Source organism: Schistocerca americana, chromosome 4 (assembly GCF_021461395.2).
Source record: "Schistocerca americana isolate TAMUIC-IGC-003095 chromosome 4, iqSchAmer2.1, whole genome shotgun sequence".
Lineage (NCBI taxonomy): Eukaryota > Metazoa > Arthropoda > Insecta > Orthoptera > Acrididae > Schistocerca > Schistocerca americana.
In genome coordinates, this window is record NC_060122.1 from 529,602,845 (window position 1) to 529,625,547 (window position 22,703).

The 22,703-nt window shown below is 35.7% G+C and overlaps 1 protein-coding gene across 1 annotated transcript in view; it reads left to right on the forward strand.

Annotated features, from left to right (window-relative positions):
* Window positions 1–22,703, forward strand: part of LOC124614063 (ER degradation-enhancing alpha-mannosidase-like protein 3) — a 190,410-nt gene that overhangs the window by 129,687 nt on the left and 38,020 nt on the right. The window contains exons 14-16 of the mRNA XM_047142897.1: window positions 2,624–2,722; window positions 15,866–16,051; window positions 17,635–17,754. Of these exons, the coding sequence (XP_046998853.1) occupies window positions 2,624–2,722; window positions 15,866–16,051; window positions 17,635–17,754 (405 nt within the window). The remainder of the gene's footprint in view (window positions 1–2,623; window positions 2,723–15,865; window positions 16,052–17,634; window positions 17,755–22,703) is intronic.

A 22,703-nucleotide genomic window follows, 5' to 3' on the forward strand; every position in this document is an offset into this window, starting at 1 on the left:
AGTGCACACAGCTCTCTGCAGATGGCACCTGCAGGCTGTGAGCTTCGATAGTGTTCAGTTGCAAAATTTTGTCATAACAACAAACCATGGCAGTTATTGTAAATGACTGGTGTTCTATAAATTGCTGGTAAAATGCTTACATTAATAGCCAGAATAATCAGGGTGAATAAAAATTAAAAACTGAAGTTTAGAAAAAATCACTTGTTATAGCAGGAAAGTGTATAAATACATAGGAGAGCTCCGAATACCAATTTTGAGGATCCCAAGTCTTATAGGCAACAACATTGTGCATTCCTGAATCTCCCTAAAACCAGAAACTATGCCCCCACCTTTTCCCTTGATATACTTTAGTTTTTAATTTTTATTCACCCTATGATTATTCTGGCTATCAATGTAACCAATTTTAGAACACCAGTCATCTAGAATAACTGTTATGGTTTGTTGTTATGACAAGATTTAGTATAGTAGCTCACAGCCTGCAGGTACGATCTGCAGAGAGCTGCGTGCTCTAGTGCCAGAGGCCCTGTGTGTTGTCATACACAGTGTGATGTGTGCAACCAGAATATGTACTACATCACTGGCATGTTTATGTCGTAAAGTTTTACTATAGACCTGATCTCGTGTGGTTTACGTAGACAGCGCCACATTCTACTTCTTTCTTATGTCCAGCGTTGGTTGTCAATTTAGGAATAAATCAGGTTACATACTTTTTAAAAATATCTGTTGGTAATCTCCTATTTTATTCTATTTTTTGGGATGCTGAACAGTGTTTTTAAAGCTTTGTCAAGGGGCTTTTACCTCCTGGCATATTTTATGTGGGGTATCCCATGTACCCATCGCTACCAAATATCAGTAAGTTGTTTAATATTTTCTTGTAATCCAGTCTCGCTAAATGAGGTCATACCACTTTTATGAAATTTTGTGTTCCTTCTGTAGGCAAGTCCAAAGATGCCTAAATACAGTTTAAATGCATCATTGGGAAGTAATAAAAAATTTTAACACTGCAACGAGGATTGCCAGTTTCTTCATTTCATGCATACTGGTTGCGGTATCGACACCGTTGTGAACTGGACAAAGTTTTATCTGTCTGATAATCCATTTCCGGGTTGTTAGAGAATGAACAGTCTACAGATGTTCCTAAATGAGAAAATGTAAAAAATGTTCAAAATTTCATTCACTTGCTTCTATAAACATATGTGCTAATCAGATCACGGAGGACTGTCCTTTGAAACACTGCAGACAGTGTGGAATGATTTCCCAGGTTCCCATGGCACATTAATGTAGTGCCTTAAGTGATCCCATAAATCATATTCCAACTGACTGACATCAGAGAAATGAGCAGTCATGTACCTGGTCATTCCTTCCTATCACTCTGTCATAGTAGATATCATTCAGTGTGTTTCAATCAATGTGACTGAAATGTGCTGAATATCCATAAAGGATAAACCACATACTAAGGATAAGCCACATACTTCATTGTTTTTGTAGAGATGTGTGTTCTGAATAAAATTGTTGTAGATGGTATGTGTAAGACATGCTAAAACACCACAGAGACATCAGGCAGTCACCTACATTTGAACACTCAGATGAGTATCACGACAACTTGGTTATCTAACAGAAATAATCATTTAAATTATAGGCTAAAAGTGTTAGTTATTGGATTTTGCCTTGAAATGTGTTGCATGTAAACTTTCCTTAATAAATCAAAAATTGGTCATTTCCTTATTGGACTTTTCTTCTTTTAGTGTACAGAGTTTACCTCCAAACTCTGTAACAGTATTCCTGATACAGTTCATAAAGTGAACTGGCTTTGCTGGAAGAGAAGACAAGAAACTCTTACCACTGAGATTTCCTTTCTGTTTTAAAGAAAACTTCATGACAATTTGAACAATGACCCCATGTGACCAACCATGGAAGTTATTCTTGAAATAATGGCCATTTTCTTTTCACTGCAAAACTGTTCAGCGTCTCAGTGGTTGCTTTGATTTCTTTCCATGTCTGAAATCAGTCACTTTTTTAAGTTTAATTTTTAATTCGCAGAACAGTGGGAAAAGCCACACTGGAGCCAGGTCTGGTGATGTAGGAAGGATACAGTTCTGAAGAAGTGTTGCTTAGTAGAAAAGGTTAAGAGTATTCTTGTAGATACTTGAACAGAAGGACTGTTGTGATGAACAATGCCCATTTTACTCTTACATTATTATGACATCCTCTTCATTATAATTCTCTTGAGATGACTCAGTACCTTTAAAGAATGAAGTGTAGTAGAGTAATGACCAAATCAACAGTGTAAGAACTAGTGACAGAGAGAACAGATTCTTTTATGAATGGTATAATAATTTGTGAATTGTTTCACAGGCTAGTTGTAAAAGGTTAATGTGTGATACTAGTTTAAGACTGTTATTTATGTTTCATCTTTGTTCAGTACAATATTTCCAGAGTTACGCTTTTTTCTTCTTTTTTTCTTCAAATAAAATGTTTGGCAGTTTTGAGATAGCTGTCTCATAGTTGTTACAATGTAGTAAAAGGAGAGATCACTATTGTGGGAAATACATTTTGTTACATAACAGTGCCAACATTGTAATCATGTGTGTTTCTATATCTGAAAATGTGTTTGTTATATCAGGCTGGGAACCCTGATCACATGAAGATAGTTAAGGACATGGGCATCTCCATTCTGACACTTGCCGATGGACGTGTTCAGCTGCTTCATACTTTTGCCAATGTGAGTTTGCTGTCCCCTATTCCTTACCTATGCAGTGTAATAGCTTCCATATTATTTCTTTTGTTTCTTGTTGGTTCATTTGTAACAAGTTTTGTATATATGTCAAGAAATATTTATAGAAGATATTTTATAAGAGACATTGTATAAAGATATATATTTTTATATGTATATATTTGATTATGAACTATTCCATGGATTTATATTTAATTAAAAGTTAAGCACAGTCTGCCAAGGCACACTTTGTAATAAAGACTTCTCAACAATGATTCTTTTTTAAGTATATTATTTTGTTTGACCAAAATCCCTCCTTGATGACAGTTTTTCCATTTATTCCTTGCCCATCACTTGTATGACACATACATGGCCGCAGCTATTTTGCTATGTTTCTTCCATTTTTTGGAGCTTACAAATAAAGCTTTATGCTTCTCTCATGCTTCATAGCTGTATATAGTATGCCAAATAAACTTTCATGTATATAGTGTTTCCTATGTGGAAAACAAGCTGCCATTTTTATACTCTTTGAACTTTGCCAAATTTTATGAAAAAATTCCCTATGCTAAAGTTGTATATTAAAAATAAATCAATTCATGTTGAAACTTCTGCGTGAAGTTACTGTTAACGTAACTGCTAAAAAACTGCAAGATTATTAGGTATCCTTATTCGTGTATAGGTAGGTATGTTTTTAACTTCATGTACATGTATGACTAGAAAGAAGGGACAAACTGATCAATTATCATGTGGCACATGCAGATGATTAAAATATAATCCCTACTACATTTTTACCCTAGAATTGGCCAGTACTGAAAGAGGTTCATTCCCATACATACAATCTCATGGGCTTATCTTCAGGCCCACTGAGCTATTTTACTATGCTTCTTTGTGTCGATCATTAGAATTTTTCATCGCAAATAGTTACAAAATCCGTTTAAGTATAAATTTTGCATTTTATTTCTGTTTCTCAATGCCCCAGACTCAAATATATTTATTTTTTGAATACCAGTTTTCCATTTAATCACAAATGTTCAGCACCAAAGTCTGATACATTCCAAGCAAATGCTAAAATTTAATTAGTATAGACATACTGTAAATAAACAGAACAAAATGAAAAAACAGTTGAAAGTGTAACTCTAGTGGTGAGGAGGGGAGAAGATTTGTTGCTCTGGACACTGTTTACTGAACTTTCTTCATACACACTTCTAATACCTTAGGTACTTAAATGAAGCCCTTTCTATATTGTCTGTAAAACATTAGTAATATTCAGGTTTAAAAATATATGAATATAGTTCTGTCCTTCAGTAATTTAGTTTACATTGTGTGAGTTTTTCCAGGGGCTGTACATTAAAGATTTTTCATTGCTATATGATTGTTTGGTGATTTCAAAATTATGAACAATCTCTGTTTAAATTTGTTGTTTGCCAGTCTTTGACAACATCAAAATTGTAATTGCTTCCAAGTATCTGTTAAACATTTTTTATTTTAAAGACTTTTGCCAAAAAGTTTTTCATGTTCAAGAGCTGGTTAGCATAGAATTTCACTCCACTTACAAACTGTATTGAATAATATATCATGATTAGTGGGTTAGCTTTATTCTTAAAATTTTTAATTCGGTAATTACATTGAAGTAGATACGTATAGTGGTTACTGTTGTTGATATGTATTATACAAATTCAGCTTGTAACTACAGTTAAAAGCAAACTACTGATTGTGAACTGTTGGCAGGATGGTGTGACCATTGTAAATGGCCTAATAGGAACAGGATGACAGTTGTCAAAAGATTTTAAATTAAATGCTTGTTATAAAAACCACAGTTAAGAAAAATACATTGTATACATACATGATGTTTAAAATGTGATCAATGAGTAACACAGAGTATCCCACTGTTAAAATGTTGTTGTAACTGCCACATATTGTCTAACCAGATAAGTGGGAGACTTTCATCATCCATCAATGAATTGGGAAAATCGCAGTTTTGTGAGTGGTGGGTATGACAAGACACCCTGCAAAAGATCATGAAATGCATTCTATGACAACTTTCTAGAGCACATTGTTGAGAAGCCCATTCATGATGGAAAAACATCGGTTCCAATAGCAACAAATAGAGATGATCTCTTGGAGTATGTCAACACAGAAATGTATCAGTGATGATGAGGCAGTTGTAACAACAACGATTAGCAAAGTACAAACAAGTAGAATCATGTTTATATTTAGCAAATTAGATAGAGACAGCAGTATTGTATCTCAGTAAGGAACTCCAAACATTTGGCTCTGTAGAAAAGTGCGTGGAAGAACTGTGGCTCAGGTTTGAAAGAGTAGTTGACCATCCACTTGATAGATATGTTTATGGAGGAGCCTTTCATTGTATATAGTCACTATAAAGAAACTCCTAAAGAAATATGAAATGCATTTGACTATCAGGAGGGCAATGCATGAAGCCTTCAACAACTAGTGTAGTGGAATATTATGGAAAGATCTCTCAGAAAACCAGTGGCGATTCTGGCCTTGTGAAAAGGCTGTTAGTGGTACAAAAGTTAATGTCCAGATCCTTACGGACAAGACAGGGACTGAAATTGAAGGTGGCAAAGCAAAAGCAGAAAAACTAAACTGTGTTTTTGAATGCTCCTTTACAAATGGAAATCCAGTGTTATTGTCTCAGCTTAACTGTTGCACCATTGCAAAGATGAATGATGTCGATATTAGTATCAATGATGTTGAGAAATGGCTTAAATTACTAAAACTGAACAAAAGCTTCAGGGCTTGATGATGTAATCCCATCAGACTCTATACCAAATATGTGGCTGAGGTAGTGTCTCTTTTAACCCTAATCTACCTACCACAGATCCCTCAAACAAAAGAACGATGTTCAATAGTTGGAAGAAATCACAGGTCACACCTGTCCACAAAAAGGTTAGCAGATGTGGTCCACAAAACTAGTTGAATATTCTTGACATCCATTTTTTGTGGAACCTTAGAACATATCAGGAAACCCCCAATTCTTTTAAGAATTGATCTTGCTTGTACAAAACAACTTCAAATGTCTGATTTTTCAAATGAGTCAGTTTGTTAAATATTTCTCTTTAAGCATGTAAGAAAGAAAAAGTATAAGAAAGGTTTGAAATTGTGCTTAAAGTTTGTTGGAAGTTGCTAATTGCTCTCATATTATCTCTCATTATCAAACACTGGATGAACATAAACAGGGTAATTTGCACCTCATTTTAAGCAAAAGCTAGTTTTTCATGTACCACAATATTTATGACATCACATCTCCTGAACTATGTATTACACAGTGATATAATTTTGCAGATACATTCAGTGGCATATCTGGATACTGTCTGCAAACTGTGTTGCAAATGGATGTAGTAGTATAGAACTAATTAGTTTATAAGTCATATCTGATGCTGAAGTCTGACTGCATGAACAGAGAAAATATAGTAAGTAAGTAATAAACACTTTTCCTTTCATCATTTTGTGGAGAGTGTAGTGAGAAAAAGTTTTGTAAAGGTTTGAAATTATGTGTAAAGTTTTTCGGAAGTCACTAAGTGCTTTCATTCTCAAATACTGGATGAATAAACTGTGTGTATTCATGCACTGTCAGTTATGCTGCCTCAAGACACCCAAACAGTTTCTGACTGTAGTACTTGCCCTATTGTGTGAAACTTTTATCATAAGATTACATCTTTCAGTGAGTAGATTATGACAGCATTTTAAATTTAGTCAGTAACTACACAAAGAGATGAAAGTTAAATTTTCTTGCCCCTACGCTGCAGCTGGTACCTGGTTCTGGAATAGTGTTTAAGTAATACAGCTTCTAAACTCAAATGTGATATCTCAAACAGGATGACCACCACTGTGACAAACAGCATGGAATCTGAAAATATTCATCATGTGATACCCACCACACACTTTTCTCACATGATATCCTGGAAGCAGTGGATCAAGGCAATAATGTAGATTCAGTATTTCTTGATTTCCAAAAGCATTTAAATCTGTATGACACCAGAACTTATTTAGAAAGTATGATCGTATGAGGTATCATGCAAAATTTGTGAGTCGGCAGAGGGTTTCTTTGTAGAGAGAACGCAGCATGCTATATTGGATGGAGAGTTGTCAGCAGGTCAAAAGCACATTGAATGAATGCCAAGGCAATGCATTGAAGTGGATTTAGAAACGAGAAAAAATTATTAAGGTTGTGGCCTAGGAGCATCAGCAGGATATAAACAGCAAATCCAGGGAGAGGAGAATTAGTACATATAGAATCTAAGCTGCATTTAAGAGCAAATTCCTATTAACAAAATACTGTAGCTAGATAAAGACATCCAAATGAGATGAGTGTGGAGTTATTCAAGCTTCCTAACTGTAATTTTTTTATATCTTAATTGTAACATTAACTGCTATAACTGATATAACTTTATGTATGTGTCCCTAATATTGTTAGGTAACATACAGAATAAAGTTTCCGGAATGAATTTCCACTCTACAGTGGAGTGTGTGCTGATATGAAAACTCATGGCAGCTTAATACTGTGAGCCAGACTGAGACCGCAAGTTTTGCAGGGGAACATATGTGAAGTTTGAAAGGTAGGAGATGAGATATTAGTGGAAGCAAAGCTGTTACTACAGGTCATGAGTTGTGCTTTGAGTACTTCAGTTGGTAGAGCACTTGCCTGTGAAAGGCAAAGGTACCGAGTTCGAGTCACAATTCGGCATTCAGTTTTAATCTGCCAGGAAATCTGGAGATATGTCTCTTCTCAATTTTCATTGGGTGTAGAGTACTATTTATAGCATTGAAATTCTGGAGGTAGCAGGGTAAAATACAGAGGGGGAGGGGAGGCTATTTACAATTTGTACAGAAATGGGATGGCAGTTATGACACTGTTCTGAGACAAGGGGCAGGAAGGGAAAGCAGTGGTTGAGAAAGGAGTGAGACAGGATTGTTACCTATTCCCAATGTTATTTTGCGTGCACACTGAGCAAGCAGAAAATGAAATGAAACAAAAGTTTGTGGTAGGAATTGAAGTTCAGGGAGAAGAAATAAAAACTTTGAGGTTTGATGATGACTTTGTAATTCTGTCAGAGACAGCAAAAGAGTTGAAAGAGCAGTTGAATGGAATGGACAACATCGTGAAAGGAGGATATAAGATAACACCAACAAAAGCAAAATAAAGGTAATGGAATTTAGTCGAAGTAAATCATGTGATGCTGAGGGAATTAGATCAGAAAACAAGACACTTAAAGTAGTACATAAGTTTTGTTATTTGGGCAGCAGAATAAATTATGGCTGAAGTAGAGAGGATACAAAATGTAGACCGGCAATGACAAGCAAAACGTTGCTGAAGAAGAGAAATTTATTAATATCAAATGTAGACTTCAATGTGGGGAAGTCTCTTCTGAAGGTATTGTCTGGAGTGCAGCAATGTATGGAAGTGAAAATGGACAATAAACAGTTCTGACAAGAAGAGAAAGGAAGAGTTTGAAATTTTATGCTCCAGAATAAGATCATGTAACTAAAGAGGAGGGCACTGAATAGAATTGGGGAGACAAGAAATTTGGTGCACAACTTGACTAAAAGAAGGGATCAATGATAAGACACATTTTGAGACGTCAAGGGACACCAGTTTAGTGTTGGGGGAGGGGGAGAGAGAGAAAGAGAGAGAGAGAGAGAGAGAGAGAGAGTGTAGTAATATATTCAGAAGGATGTAGGTTGCAGTAGTTTCTCGGAGATGAAGAGGCTTGCACAGGACAGGATAGATTAGCATGCAAGTCTCATCAAACTAGTCTTCTGACTGAAGACAACATGTGGAATACTGAATTTTTGGACAGAAAAAGATAGATAGAAGGAAACTCACTGAACAATTATGGAGGTATCCAGAAACAACTAGAATATTTAAAACAAAAATGTTAATTAACAAAAGTAACTGGAATATTTAAAGCAAATATGTTAATTTCGCATGCAGATACTTTCATCTCATATAATCTCCATTAGATACACCATACTAGTTCCAATGACAGTGCCACCATTGGAGACATTATTGGAGATCTTGAACTGGAATGTTTTTTGTGGTCTGCTGTAATTTGACCTCAGCGTCAATCAGTCGGCAAAATATAGTCTTGCGTAATCTCCTCAAATAATAAAGTTGGTGGTACAAGTCCTTTGTACACAATCGAATAAATGAATGAGCATTGTGTAAATGTGTAATCTCACAAAGCATGTATTTTGTGGGCTCAGTGATGGTGGTGATTTTCATTGGCTGGACTGCTGTTTCATATACCTCGTACTAAATCATAAGGCATCTCATCACCAGTTACAGCTCTAGAAAGAAAATGTGGATCATCTTGCAGTATTCTTCAGTCACGATGCATATTGATATTAAACAGTTAACAACTGTGACACATGTCATCACCAGTCACAGTTCTAGGAAGAAAAGGTAGTTCATTTTGCAGTATCATTCAGGTCATTATACACAATGATATTAATATTAAACAATAAACAATTGTGGTACAAATTTCACAGTAACTAGTTTCATATTCAGTTTCTACATTAGAATATGCTGGTGTACGATATTTTAGTATTCATGTTTGTGAAGTATTTTCAGCATTTGTCTTCTTTCAGGTTGACCAGGTCAAAAAGAATTTTCAAGTAATAACCCCCGCCCACCTTCCATTTGAAACATGGAATCCACTCGTAGGCTTGAATTTTGCGTAAATATCTTCTTTAAGTCACACTTCCAGTTTTACTACAGTCTCAACTGCATATTTATCAAAGTTTGTGCTCTGTTTCTAATGACCTTGTTGTAAACTGTAATCTTTGATTCTTTCTTCTTTCCTTTTAGTAGGATGATCAATTGAGATGGCAGTGTTGTTGTGACATTGGATCTATATTCCCAAGAAGTGCTGTTAAAATCTCCACCAGGCCATCTTGATGTGTGTTTTACTTTAAATGAAAGTTGTGATAATCCCTTCAACAAAGTAATGGTCAATTTTGTTTCCATCTTTGTCCAAACTAGCCAGTGCTTCATCTCTAATGACTTCCTTTCTTCAGTAGTGTGGTGCACAGCCACCTTTTATCTTCTAAAGAAAAATGTTTGTCTTCACAGTAATAGTTGTCTTCTGATATCGGAAATTGTGTTGGTCTTTTTTCAGTACTTCTAAAACAGAAACTGTTGTCTTAGTTAACAAATTCTGCAACAGGAACAAGTGTGGTGATTACTGTTGTCTTGTGAAGGGAAACAGTATTGGTGATTACTGTTGTCTTGTGAAGGGAAACAGTATCAGTCCTGTTGTGCTCTGCAAATCAAAGGTCTTGATAACACCATCAAAAAAGCAACATGCCAATAAAAGTTTGATAAGAAAATAAAGGTAACCAGAATGTGTCGAGATCCACTACTTATATTTCGAAGGATATCAGTTTAAAATACTGGTACTGTTTCTTAAGAACTGTACTATCCATGAATTACGGTGTACTATTCTGCACTATTGTTATTGTGTTACTGTTATTACTTATGAAATATGTGATAGCTATATGAAAGCACAGAATACATTATCTCGCAACTCTCCAACTCTTAATTTCAAAAATTTAATCATCACACATGTATTAATACAATGAACAACTAGGGTAATTTATTTTAACATTTTTCTCATTCTCAAGTTTCTGATACTGAATTAGCCTGTACCCAACAACGTCGTCATCTACTCTGTTCAGAGAGAGAGAAAAGGGGGGGGGGGGGGGGGAGGGGGGGTAGATACAGAATACTTTGGAGTGCACCCCAGCCCCCCTCCCTCTTCCTCTTCCTCTTTGCACCCAACTCCCAGCAACTGGCAAATATTTCACCCAAGAACATTATTTTGCTTTTGATTTTCTCTCTAAAAAATAAATAATTAAAAAATTAAACATGAGTTACTGTTGCCCTCACTGTTCATGTGCTAACACAACAGTCAACACTGAATGTTCGATGTGTACCCTGAAGTGCAAGAGACAGACATATCACCAGAATGATACTATTTGCTAGCTTTTTGCTCGATGCACTTTCTCTTGCAACTGTGCCTCGCTGCCTTACGTGCTTTGTTGCATGATAACTACTGTAATACCGTCAAGGCTTCTTATTTATTAAAGGAATTTTAATTAATTAAATTTTTGGCTACAAAAATTAATCTTCAAAACTGTGTTGTAATTAAGAGAGCTGAACGAGTTAAAATAGTTGAAGACAAATAAAATGATAACCATTTGCGATAAACCTGATTATATAATTCTTCTTATTCGTGTTTGTGGCCTGTAATGCAACTTCAGTGCCAAATCACTTCCCTGGTTGTCAAGCCCACAATATGATTAAAAAATGTAATCTACACTACAAAATAAAAAAATTGAAACTAATAAAATTTTCTCCAAAAGATTTCTTGGAATATTGCTGTTATTTACGGCCTGCTACACTCGTATACCCAAATGCTGCAGTATGGCAGAAAGCACTGAAAATCATACAAGTCATTTTCCGTATCACTGAATGTGTGGGAACAGTTATTTTAATATTGGAACTCTTGATCTAAGATACTGTTATAACAATATTTTCAACAAGAGAGGAATATTCACTTACCAGTAACTGAAACAGGGATAGCAGGAGCAGAGCTGATGGTACAATTTACAAAGGAAAACAAAATCCTGCTGATTGTGCACTTTTGAAGCTCTCATCCTAAATTTCTTCATGTGGAGAATGGAAATATGAAGGATGAAGGATAAGAGACAATAATTTAGGACTGTTTCTAGTGCTTTTCATGTCTTTTTATGGAGGAATTGGAATGATTTTTGTGCCCTTCAGTTTTCCTGATATTTCTGCTTATGAAGGAATTTTTCAAAATTCTGAAAATTGAAGGTTCAACAAAATGTTTTAAACATTGGTGCACATCAACTCTGTTCCAGTTTGTTTCTCTTCCAAGAACTGGTAACATATATTGCCAGTGTCATTTAAGATTTTTATTTTGAACGGATGTTTTTTATTATAATTCTTGGCATTTTGGATACAGCATCACTGCAAAGCATAGAAGACCTGCTCTTTCCTTTTCCTATTTCCACCTCCTGCCTTTCATCCTCCTCCTCCTCCTCCTCCTCCTCCTCACCACCACCGCCACCATACATGATGATGGTCCAACTTGTTCCTGTAAAGCTCAGTGCAGCAATTTGACACAAGGAAAGTGTTTATATCCTGTTCTGTGGGAAGAAAATTGTCTGTTGCTTGACATTTTGCTTTGGATATTTTTCTGAATTTTCATAAGTTTGTCAAAGAAAGAGGCTAGTGCAGTACTGTTGTTTTCTGTTCTCAGCTTTTGACCATTTATTATTTCCATACTTCTTTTTATTATTTAATGGCTTGTACTACACACTACTTGTTATGTGCTTGGGAAAAGAAAACATTTCCTTTGCTTTTGCTCTAATAATGACTTCCAACCCCTCATCAGAGTTAACTTAATTTTTTTTTTTCCACTGAAACACTGATTTGTTGAAGATGTGCTGCTGCCCCTGAATTTCTGTGTTTCACAGTGGTGACATTGCATATAATTTTGTGTGTTTGTTTTATGGTTTCTCAGTTTCTTTCATAAGTTGTGACCTGTGACAGGTGTATTATATTCAAAGAACAACACACTGCTTCTTTATCTATCTTTTGGATATCATTTAGTTTTCTCTCAACTACACTTTCCAAACTGACTTCCTTATATAAGGAGATATTCATGCAATTTTCCATTATGCTGCTTACAGGATTAATATAAACTAGCAAATGGGGAATTGGCTCGGCAAATCGTATTGCAGACAGTTTACAACAGTCTTCTAGACTCAGTTACAAAACACAGACATATAGAATTAAAGTATGTATTTGCAGGTTCCATTTTGCACAATTACATCCAGTAATTGTCAGGCAGTAAATACAGCAAGGAATTCAGTTAATTTTTAATTTTTTAATAATATCATTCTCACTCTCATCTGTGATTTTGTTTATTTATAAGCCAGTCCTAACTTTCTTTTTTTTCTCTAGTATGTGTTACATGTTTCGTAACTGAATTACTGCTCATCGATTGGCACTTAATGTCAGCATATTTTGCTATTAGGAGGCATGTTTGTAATCGTCTGTGTACTACTTGACTGAGCATATGACGTAGTGCTTGAAGGGGTGGTGGGGGTTCAAATCTCATCTGGCCATCTGTACTTTGGTTTTCTGTGGCTCCCCTAAATTACTGTGATCTAGCTCTAATTAACTTGACAGTGACATGACCAGAAGCTCTATCTTTCTTCCTTTTTATACTGTTTCTTATCATTATTAGCATCATTTACAAAAAGATTTTGAAAGAAGATAACTGCTGTTAAACAATGCATGAAATACACAATCAAACACCATTTTAAGTGGTAAACAGCAAATAGTTTTCACATTCATTAAGCTGTGTAAAAACTGGAAAAACTTCCCAGGAAATGCCGCAAGTGATAGGTGAACACATCAGCAGATCTATTGATCACATTATTGACTGTCAACTTCCTTACCCTGGACAGTAGAATGATAATTAGTTTCAGAAGAATGTCCCACAACTCTATATCTATTCTTGGCTCTTTAAAATTGTCTATTTCTTCTATTAATTGTATCATTGCCTATCATGATTTGTGATTTTTATTTGTTATCAATAAAAATTATGGTAATGACTTCAAGGAGAAGGAGCTGAAAGGAAATTAAAATGGGCATCATTGCAGCTGTGCTCTGTAACTCCAATACTTAAAGCTCAGGTATTATTTTGGTTGCAAAAGATGCTAAAATACATATAATAATTTACATGAAACTGTTCTCATCTTATAATGTTGAGCTGCTGTTAGAATACAGCATGGTAGGCAGCATACTGAAGGATTACCTACATTCTTATTTGTTAATACTAAGGAAAGTATTTAAAATAATAATGTACAGAAAGCACTAAAATTATATGTTCAACCTATACTGTCAGATGTCTTGCCTTTCAGTTGTAATGCCCAATAAATATTCGGTTTAGTGAGCAGTTCATTGTTTAAACCACCCTTTGGTTTTTCTAGAGGGTATGTTGTTAATTATGATATCATATATAAAATTGCTTTGGTTCATCTATAAAAGACAAAATTCATTTACTTTCTTACATTGCACTGACGATTTTAAGCATAATTCCATTATATAGTATGCCTGTATCAGTTTTGTATGCCTTCTTTGTTCACTTTTTACGGTGCTGCCCATTGCAAAATTGGCACTACAGTAGGTTGTCAGTTTGCATGGATTTCTGACAAACAAATTTTCATTTCACTTACTGCCACTGAGAGGAGTGGGAGTTCCAGATTCCTGTCACTAGCTGGATAGTACCTGTGAAGCAAAGCAGTAGAACATATTATATGTGAAAAGCAATCTGTTAGTTGCTGCATTACAAGTCCGACTACAGAACGCAACTTTTGAAGTTAAAAGAATCCTTTATGTATGCTCATGCTATTTCGTAAAATGTCGAAGTCATATTTATCAGCTAGTTACCATGTATTTCAATTACTTCCATTTCCTCGGTATGTGCAAAAGTCTGAATCATATTACAACTACCTTTCACTTATTTTTATAAAGTCAAATTGGCACTACCAAGAGTTAAAACAGTTAAGACTCAATTAAGGCATACTATATGTGGAGTTAGGTTTTACTTGTGTCAGGATTTCCCCCACTCAAAGGAAATTGCCACAGTTTATCCTCGTACCTTCTTCCATGAAAAGAGGAGAACAGCTATAAACTGATGGCACAAACATAAAGGAGTGCACATTGTTATAACTCAGTAAAACTGAAATAAATTTCAGGACAGTATAAGCTACTTAGCACTAAAGGAACGAAGTTTAAGCTGTAAAGAAAAGAAGAAAAAAAATGTTCTGATGACATACATCACCAGGGCACAGTAATAAGCATCAGCAGAATCAGTTTTACTGTTTTACAAAAAAATAATTGGCTATTCTAGTTTCTGCTCACATTTAACGCTAGAATTTATTTTAAAAATGACTTGTATATGTTAAACACTTCCTTTTCACAGATTTGTTTTCGTAATTAGTGTTTTCCTGCTCATTACACCTTTACCACAAATTTAATGTAAGCTACATTCTGGCATGCACTGATGTTTCTACATTATTTCTCTTGACAGTCATGTAATAAGACACTGGGTTTTTCTATTTAAGAAAGTTAACATGTGGGCTGAAGAGAAACCAATACTTTCAATCCAGAAATATCTGTTACATAACTGTGGCTTACACATACTGTACAAACATCATAGTTCTCATTTGTAATGTAAAAAAGTGTCTACCAATGTGTTGTTCCATTATTATAGTTTTCCAACTTCTCTGTGGATATACTTTGGATGCTTGATGAGGAGAATAGAGAGAGTTGGGGTGGAACACCCATGTCTGGGCATACATGTATACAGTCTTGATTTCTGTGTAATGAATCAGGATGCCTTTCATAACACCAACCAAGATACCACCGTGATTAAAATGCTGCACTTATAATAAAGAAAAGTTAGTTTCAGATCCACGTCAAAGCATCCTAATATAGATCTGTCATGGGTCCTTTAAACTTTTCAGGTGAATGCTAAGATGTTTCCTTCAAAGCGGCCGCATTCAGTTTCTTTGCACTTCTGAGACTTTGCACTTCTGAGAAGACTAATGCAAATTGATGCTCCATATACAATGACTTTGATGTCAACACTCCATTAACAATTTTCCTCTTATTTTCAGCTTTGTTATGTAGCAACTAAATGTCCCTTTTTAACTAGGAAGTACGGCGTATTTCCTTTTTGAAGATTAAAACCATTTTATCCCATTGGCTGTTTTGAGTTTTAGAATGAATTTTCTCTATTTCATTGTACATTTATTATACATCATCAGCTAATTTCAGACCATGAGAATTATTAAATGCTTCATTTGCATTAAAAATCAAAGTTCTATCTAAATTTCAGAACCATTTCAATAGCTTCGTCCTTATACTTCTGTATTTGACATTGTAAAATAAGCTGCTTCTAGTCAGAGAAACCAAGTTTATCAAAAATAACAAAAACAAACATTGCGGCAAAAATTAATACTACTTTGAGTACAGCTGGAGAAACCATAATGAAGAAAGACTCTATATTCTTGTTATTTCAGGCCCAATCCCAAGCTGATGCAGAAGAAGGATTATTGTTTATGCAAGAGATGGTGGAATTAAGCCGGTCTCAAAGTCAACAGCATGAAGCACCACCACAAGCAGTGTTATTTAAGAGGGAAAATGAAAGAGTACTGTTGAATGCAGGCCCAGCACATTTTGGGCAGGAACTTCGTAATGGAGAGAAGGTGTGTAAAAAAAAAAAAGTGACACACAATAAAACTTATTGTATTATAATACTTTTTTTGTCCCTTGTACCACATCTTCCACCCCAAAAAGTCTTAATTAATAACAACTGGTAAAATCTTCAGTTGTACCAACAGTCCATCTACTGTTACCAAACATTTACTTGTTCTAAAATTAGTGCAAAACAGATTGTACAGTTTTATTTTTTCACTATTCATTATCAGTTTTGTGACTGGTATTACTTCTTGTATATCTATGTGTGTTTAGCCATCTCCATTATCTGTTAGTGCATTTTAGCCATTATCTTACTCTTCAGAAGTTTTTATCTGTAATCAAAAAAGAAAAACTGAAGGAATGGACAATTTTTTGGTTTGCAACATTTTACATAAATGCTTTGCATTCTATATGACTGCATTCACAATTAAATTTTGCCTTCCTAGGTGGGTAGGTGATGTTGATAACATCTAATAATCAGACAATGGAAAATCCAGGATGGAATGTAACAGTATTATGAAAAGGAAAGTTGCTAATCACCATATAGCGGAGATGCTGAGTTGCAGATAGGTACAATAAAAAGAATGTCATAAATAAGCTTTCGGCCAGCAAAACCTTCATCAAAAATAGATGACAGACACACACATACACACTCTCACGCAAACGCAACTCACACACACGTGACTGCAGTCTCTGGCAGTGTGGCTTCACTTGCTGTAGACTGCAGCCATGTGTGTGTGTGTGTGTGTGTGTGTGTGTGTGTCATCTATTTTGGATTACGGCCTTGCTGGTGAAAGCTTATTTGTAACAGTCTTTTTGTTGTGCCTATCTGCGACCCAGCATCTCTGCAATATGGTGAGTAGCAACTTCCTTTTCCGTAGTAATGTAAGATCTAATAACTGATCTTATAAATTTGTAAATCAATTATAATCGAATACAGAAGTGTGTTAAATCCACAGAAAGGAAGACAGGCTGGTCAGTTGGTATGACTTTCAGTATAGCCAGTAGACAGACCAAAAATTATGAAAACAAACTTACTTTCACAATTGCAGGTTCCTTCCTTGGAGGAAGAGCAGAGGAACAAAGTGAGAGAGATAGTTTTGTATTCAGCATCAGTTATTATCCTCCATGCATTTTGTGCATTTGCTCTTAACCTGTGTCCAGAGTGACTTATCCTTTCCTCTTCCTATTCCTTGCAATTTCTTCCTTTACTGTTGCTACTGGTTGTATTGTGAGTTGCATCTCTCAAAACTAATGACTGGTAAAATCATCTCAGTTTCTTATAAACTAATAAGATGGTGTGGTTTTTGTCAGCTACTGCACTGTTCTTTAGTGAATTAGACTATCATTATTGTAGAAAGTGTTTTGAACTTTCTCCTTCTTTGAAAGAGAGAGAATTAATTGGAAGCTATTTAAATATCAGATATCACTCTTACCATCTGTTCAGAACTTATTACTAAAAAAAGAAAAGAATCTATGATTATTTCAGTAAAAAATCAATTTAATCATTGCATTTTAAAATACATTTGTTGTGGAAACCTGTAAATATTAGTAGTTCATTGTTGACAGTAACAACTGTTTCCCTCTCCAGATCAAGGGGCAGGTTGCAATTGCAGATCCAATACGATTGTGTCAGGATGCAGTAAACCCTTCAGAGCTTGTTGGCCATATAGCAATTATGGAGCGTGGAGACTGCATGTTTGTTGACAAGGTAAGGGCATTAACAGTGCTTTAGAGGCATTGCAAAGTTATCCTACTCTTGTTTAATTATTAGATCTATTGTTTACTGAGAAAATCACAAATTAAGCATACTTACTTTCTCACATCATTATTTCCGGAAAGCATTACAGTGTATTTTACAGCTCTGAAATAAGATTGCTCATTTGGGTGGGGTTTCGATTAGGGAAGCAGTGGGGAAGGAATGTCACTTTCACAGTACTGTTAGTAACAGAAAATGGGTTGTATTTAAAAAATCATCCCAACATTCAGCTGAATTGATTTATGGAAATGGCACATGACCAGATTATTAGTAATTTTTTCAAGATGTCACTCAACCAGGAGTGAAATGGCCCGGATAGAGTAGTGTTGAGTTTTATTGGTCCTGGTAATCATATAGTACACAAGTAGCACATTCTGATGTAGGACAAGTTAATGTATACCAAATATATTATATTTTAATTTGCATTACTTTCATTATTTCTACATTGAATGATCACTGAGTTACAATGTACAGAGTAAATATTGTACAAAAATAAAGAGTAGATATTTTAAAGCAGAAAGAGCATATACTGTACTGGCAGAATTAGTATTTGTATTACAGCAACATTTGCATGGTAAATCATCAAAGTTCTAGTAACATTTATATGATACATCAGTAAGGCAAAGACACAAATCGTTAGTGAACTTCCTGACGGAACTCGTGCAGGCTATAGAAGCAGTGATGAGTCAAATATGCCTTCGCAGTTGTCTTGAAATTTGCCAGGTCATTTAGTGATTTAATTTGTGGAGGAATTTTATTATAAATAACTTTCCCATAATACAGGGTTCCTTTTTTATTCAGGGCAGTGTTGGTGGGCTCTAAATGAAAGTTTACTTGTTGCCTGGTGTTATCAAGTGGGTATTTTCATTTTTCTGGAAGAGACTGGGATTTTCCATTGAAAATTTTTTCACAAACATGCTTATCTCAAACACACATATACATTTAATTGGGAGGATTTGTAGCTTTCTAAAGAGTGGTCTACAGGTTTTGTTCCATTTTACACCTTCCATTATTCTTATAATTCTTTTTTGTAGCCTGAAGAGCTTTTGGCTTAGAGAAGAGTTACCCCAGAAAATAATTCCATATTTCAGTCGTGAGTTTATGTAGGTATAATGCACAGTTTTCAGAGAATCTTTGTTGCAGCTTCTCTGTAATATTCTCCTTAAGTAGCATGTAGTGCTTAATTTCTTACAGACTTTTTCAATATGCATCCCCCATTTAAGGTTATCTTGGAGCCATACTCCCTAGAACTTAATGTTGTCTATATTCTGAAGGTCTTTGTCAGTTATCTGAATTTGAACAGTTTTCTCACCTTTTTTCACATTATAGAAATTTGGTGCCACTGTCTTACTTGCATTTATTTTCAGTTTTCAATATTGTTCAGTGTCTCTGTTGTAGACTTCTGAAGCATTTCCATTTCTTTCCCACTCACTAGCACACTTGTATTGTCAGCAAACTGAATGATGATCTCACAGAATTTGTTTATGTCATTCACATATAACAGAAATAGAAGAGGTCCCAGAACTGAACCTTGTGGCACTCCATATTTAAATGGTTTCATAATTTGAATAGTGTTCAGTGAGTTTGATGGAATTTTGATGTTGCACTTCAACCACTTGTTAGGTATGACTTTATCCAGTTGTTAGATGTTCCTCTAATTGTGTGATCTATGATATCAAAAGTCTTAGAGAAATCTAGACATATTCCAATGACATTTTTGTTATTGTCTAGTTTCTGAAGTACTTCACTTAATAGTTCAAAAATTGCTGTGTCAGTTGATCAGTCTTTACTGAAACCATGTTGTGCTGTGGATAATATTTTCTGCTCTTCCAGAAAATCTACTACTCTTTCCACAAGCTGTGACATTGTTGCGAATAAAACAGTGACTGGTATAGACAATAAGTTTCCTTTAATTTATGTCTATGGTCACAAATATTTTGTGAACAGATTACCGGTTTTGGTCTACAATGACCATCATCAGATCTGTTTTTATAAAACAGATGTTATAAGAGAATGGAAATATCCATAGTACGCTACTTTCATTGTGTCTGTTTTTTCATTCTAAATGTGTTGATTTACAGCCATTACGTGTCCTGTGATCGTTTTATCTAACTACTGAAAATATTGCTTGTTAATAAAAAAGTCAGTTGAATTTCCCCTACTAACAGTAACTACACTAATGCAGATACATAAATTATTTTGGTTAAGAATAAGCTATAGTGCAATCATAAATAATGTTCAGTAGCAACCCGTATGTAACTGACCGGTGGTGGAAGGCAGGCTTAAGAGAATTCATATTTCCTGCCTCTAAGGGAGATGCCATAAGCAAAATCACCTCAGAAATGAAGTGTAGAAATTTAGGTATCAGTATGCTAATCTACCCATAAAATAAATACAGTTATTTATTGAAGACAGAACATGTTTATTAATTATGCATTTAAATCTGTTTGCATTCATAATTCATTTGCCTTCAACATGCCAATTGCGTATGTGTACAACAGGCAGTGAGTTAACTGAAACTATCTCATTCGAACATGGCAGGATATTCATTTCGTGAACAGGCAGACCTCATTTTTATGTATGGTTGTGTGAATAGTAACAGACAAGTTCTGCAATCTTTGGTGCTGTTTATTATCACGTTGTTGAGACAGGATACATAGCACCACATACTATTAGCTGAGGAAGCCTGCTTGTTGCTCAGACATCTGACAAGGAAGACCATGTTCTATGGGCTGACAAAGAAGAGCCGCATATCATCACAAGACAAATGGCCGTGGCATTTTGGCACATCTCCAAGTCCAGTATGGAGAATAATGCACAAGCATCCCATGTATCCATATCATCTTTGACATGTGCAAGGCCTTATGCCTGCCAATCACTTACCACAGGAGAACTTCTGCCTATGATTTGTTGCACAAACTGCAAATCCTTTTCCAGAATGAATTTTCATGCTGCAGTGATATGAAACTTCCTGACACATTGAAACTGTGTACAGAACTGGCACTCAAATCCTGGACCTCTGCCTTTAGTGGGCAAGTGCTCTACCAACTCAGCTTCCTGAGCATGATTCATGACCCCTCCTCGCAGCTTTACTTCTGCCGGTACTTAATCTCCTACCTTCCAAACCTGGCAGAAATTCTCCTGTGTAATGTGCAGGACTAGTGCTCCCACATTGCAGAGACATGGCATAGCCACAGCCTGGGGGATTGTTTCCAGAATAAATTTTCACTCTGCAGTGCAGAGTGCACAGATATGAAACTTCCTGGCAGGGTAAAACTGTCTGCCAGACTGGAACTCAAACCCGAGACCTTGCCTTTTCTGGGCAAGTGCTCTACCACCTGAGCTACCCAAGTACACAGTTTTAATCTGTCAGAAAGTTTTGTTCCAGTCCATTGTTTGTCTCTTCATGTTTGATCAGAAATGAGGCAATATATAGAAGATATGGAAGAACAAATCTGCACAACCAGAATGTAAGAGCTGACCACAATCTTGTACTGCCATACAGGCTAGATAATAGCAGCAGTCTGAGGTTAATGTGTGAACTGGATTTGTACGCCATCTGGTAGGGCCATATATTCTTCCAGCATGTCTTGCAGGTGCTGACTACAGAGATTTTATTCAGAACACCCTCCAAGGCCTACTATAAGATGTGCTCAAGCAATAAGATGGGACATGTATCTGCAAGATGGTGCTCCAGCACATTTCAGTCTTGGCGTTCAAAATGCTGTGGCTGGTATCTACCATGACATGAGGAGGACCAGTTCCATGACCTGCATATTTCCCTGTCCTCTGTCCTTTGGATCATTATCTCATTGAATATTTGTTGTGAGCGAAAGCTTGAAATTTGTGTGTGTGTGTGTGTGTGTGTGTGTGTGTGTGTTTGTTATTGTTTCTATCAACGTACCAATGCTTTCGTTTGGTAAGTTACAGAATCTTTGTTTTTAGATACATTTTTCCCGCATGGAATGTTTCCCTCTATTATATTCATATTATTAATTTGTTGTCTACACAACTGTCACAGTCTGTACTTGGACATGAAGAAAAATTTTTCCTGAAATTTGTAGATTTTATTGTGTACCATTATTTCATTAATTTATTGTGTGTTAGTACAATGGATGCTTCCTGAAAACATTGGCTTTTGGGTGGTGCACATCTTTTCTGCTGGTGTTGTTCATCCCTTAATCTCATCTGTGACCTCGGATTGTAAGACTGATGACCTCACTGTTGGGTTCCCTCTCACCTGCGCCCCACAACCCCCCTCCCCCCACCCCACCCCCACTCCCACCCATCAACCAACCAACCATCTCTTCTGCATATATTCGTAGCCCATATTTAAAAAGATAAAAAAAAAAACTGAAATAACAATATTCAAAATAAGTTCAGAGGTGGTTGTGATGTTTTGGTAGTGTAGTAACAAATAACGAGTGCCATTAAAAGAAAATACAAAGTCATCCTCACATGGAGGCCTCTTGAAAGTAGGCATCACAGTAACTCTTGAAACTGCATTTTCATGCTTTAGGCAAAGTATGCTTGTATTTTATATTCTTGTTACACTTACAATAGACACAAGGTTAAAAAGAAACATATTTGCAATTCTTTTTTGGAAATGTCATGCTTGTTCGATGAGACACAGTCACTGTAAAGTTGCCATTCCCATATTGAAAATGTGTTGTGACAGTTTGTTATTGAAGTGGTCAGAAATACATTGTCTTATTTATCATCATTGTCTCATGATATCACCAAAGAAATAACATGAAATCAACAGTAAAAAAATGTAGTACAACCAAGAAATTTTAACTAAGAATGTGCAAGAGAGCCGGCCGCGGTGGTCTAGTGGTTCTAGGCGCGCAGTCCGGAACTGCAGGGCTGCTACGGTCGCAGGTTCGAATCCTGCCTCGGGC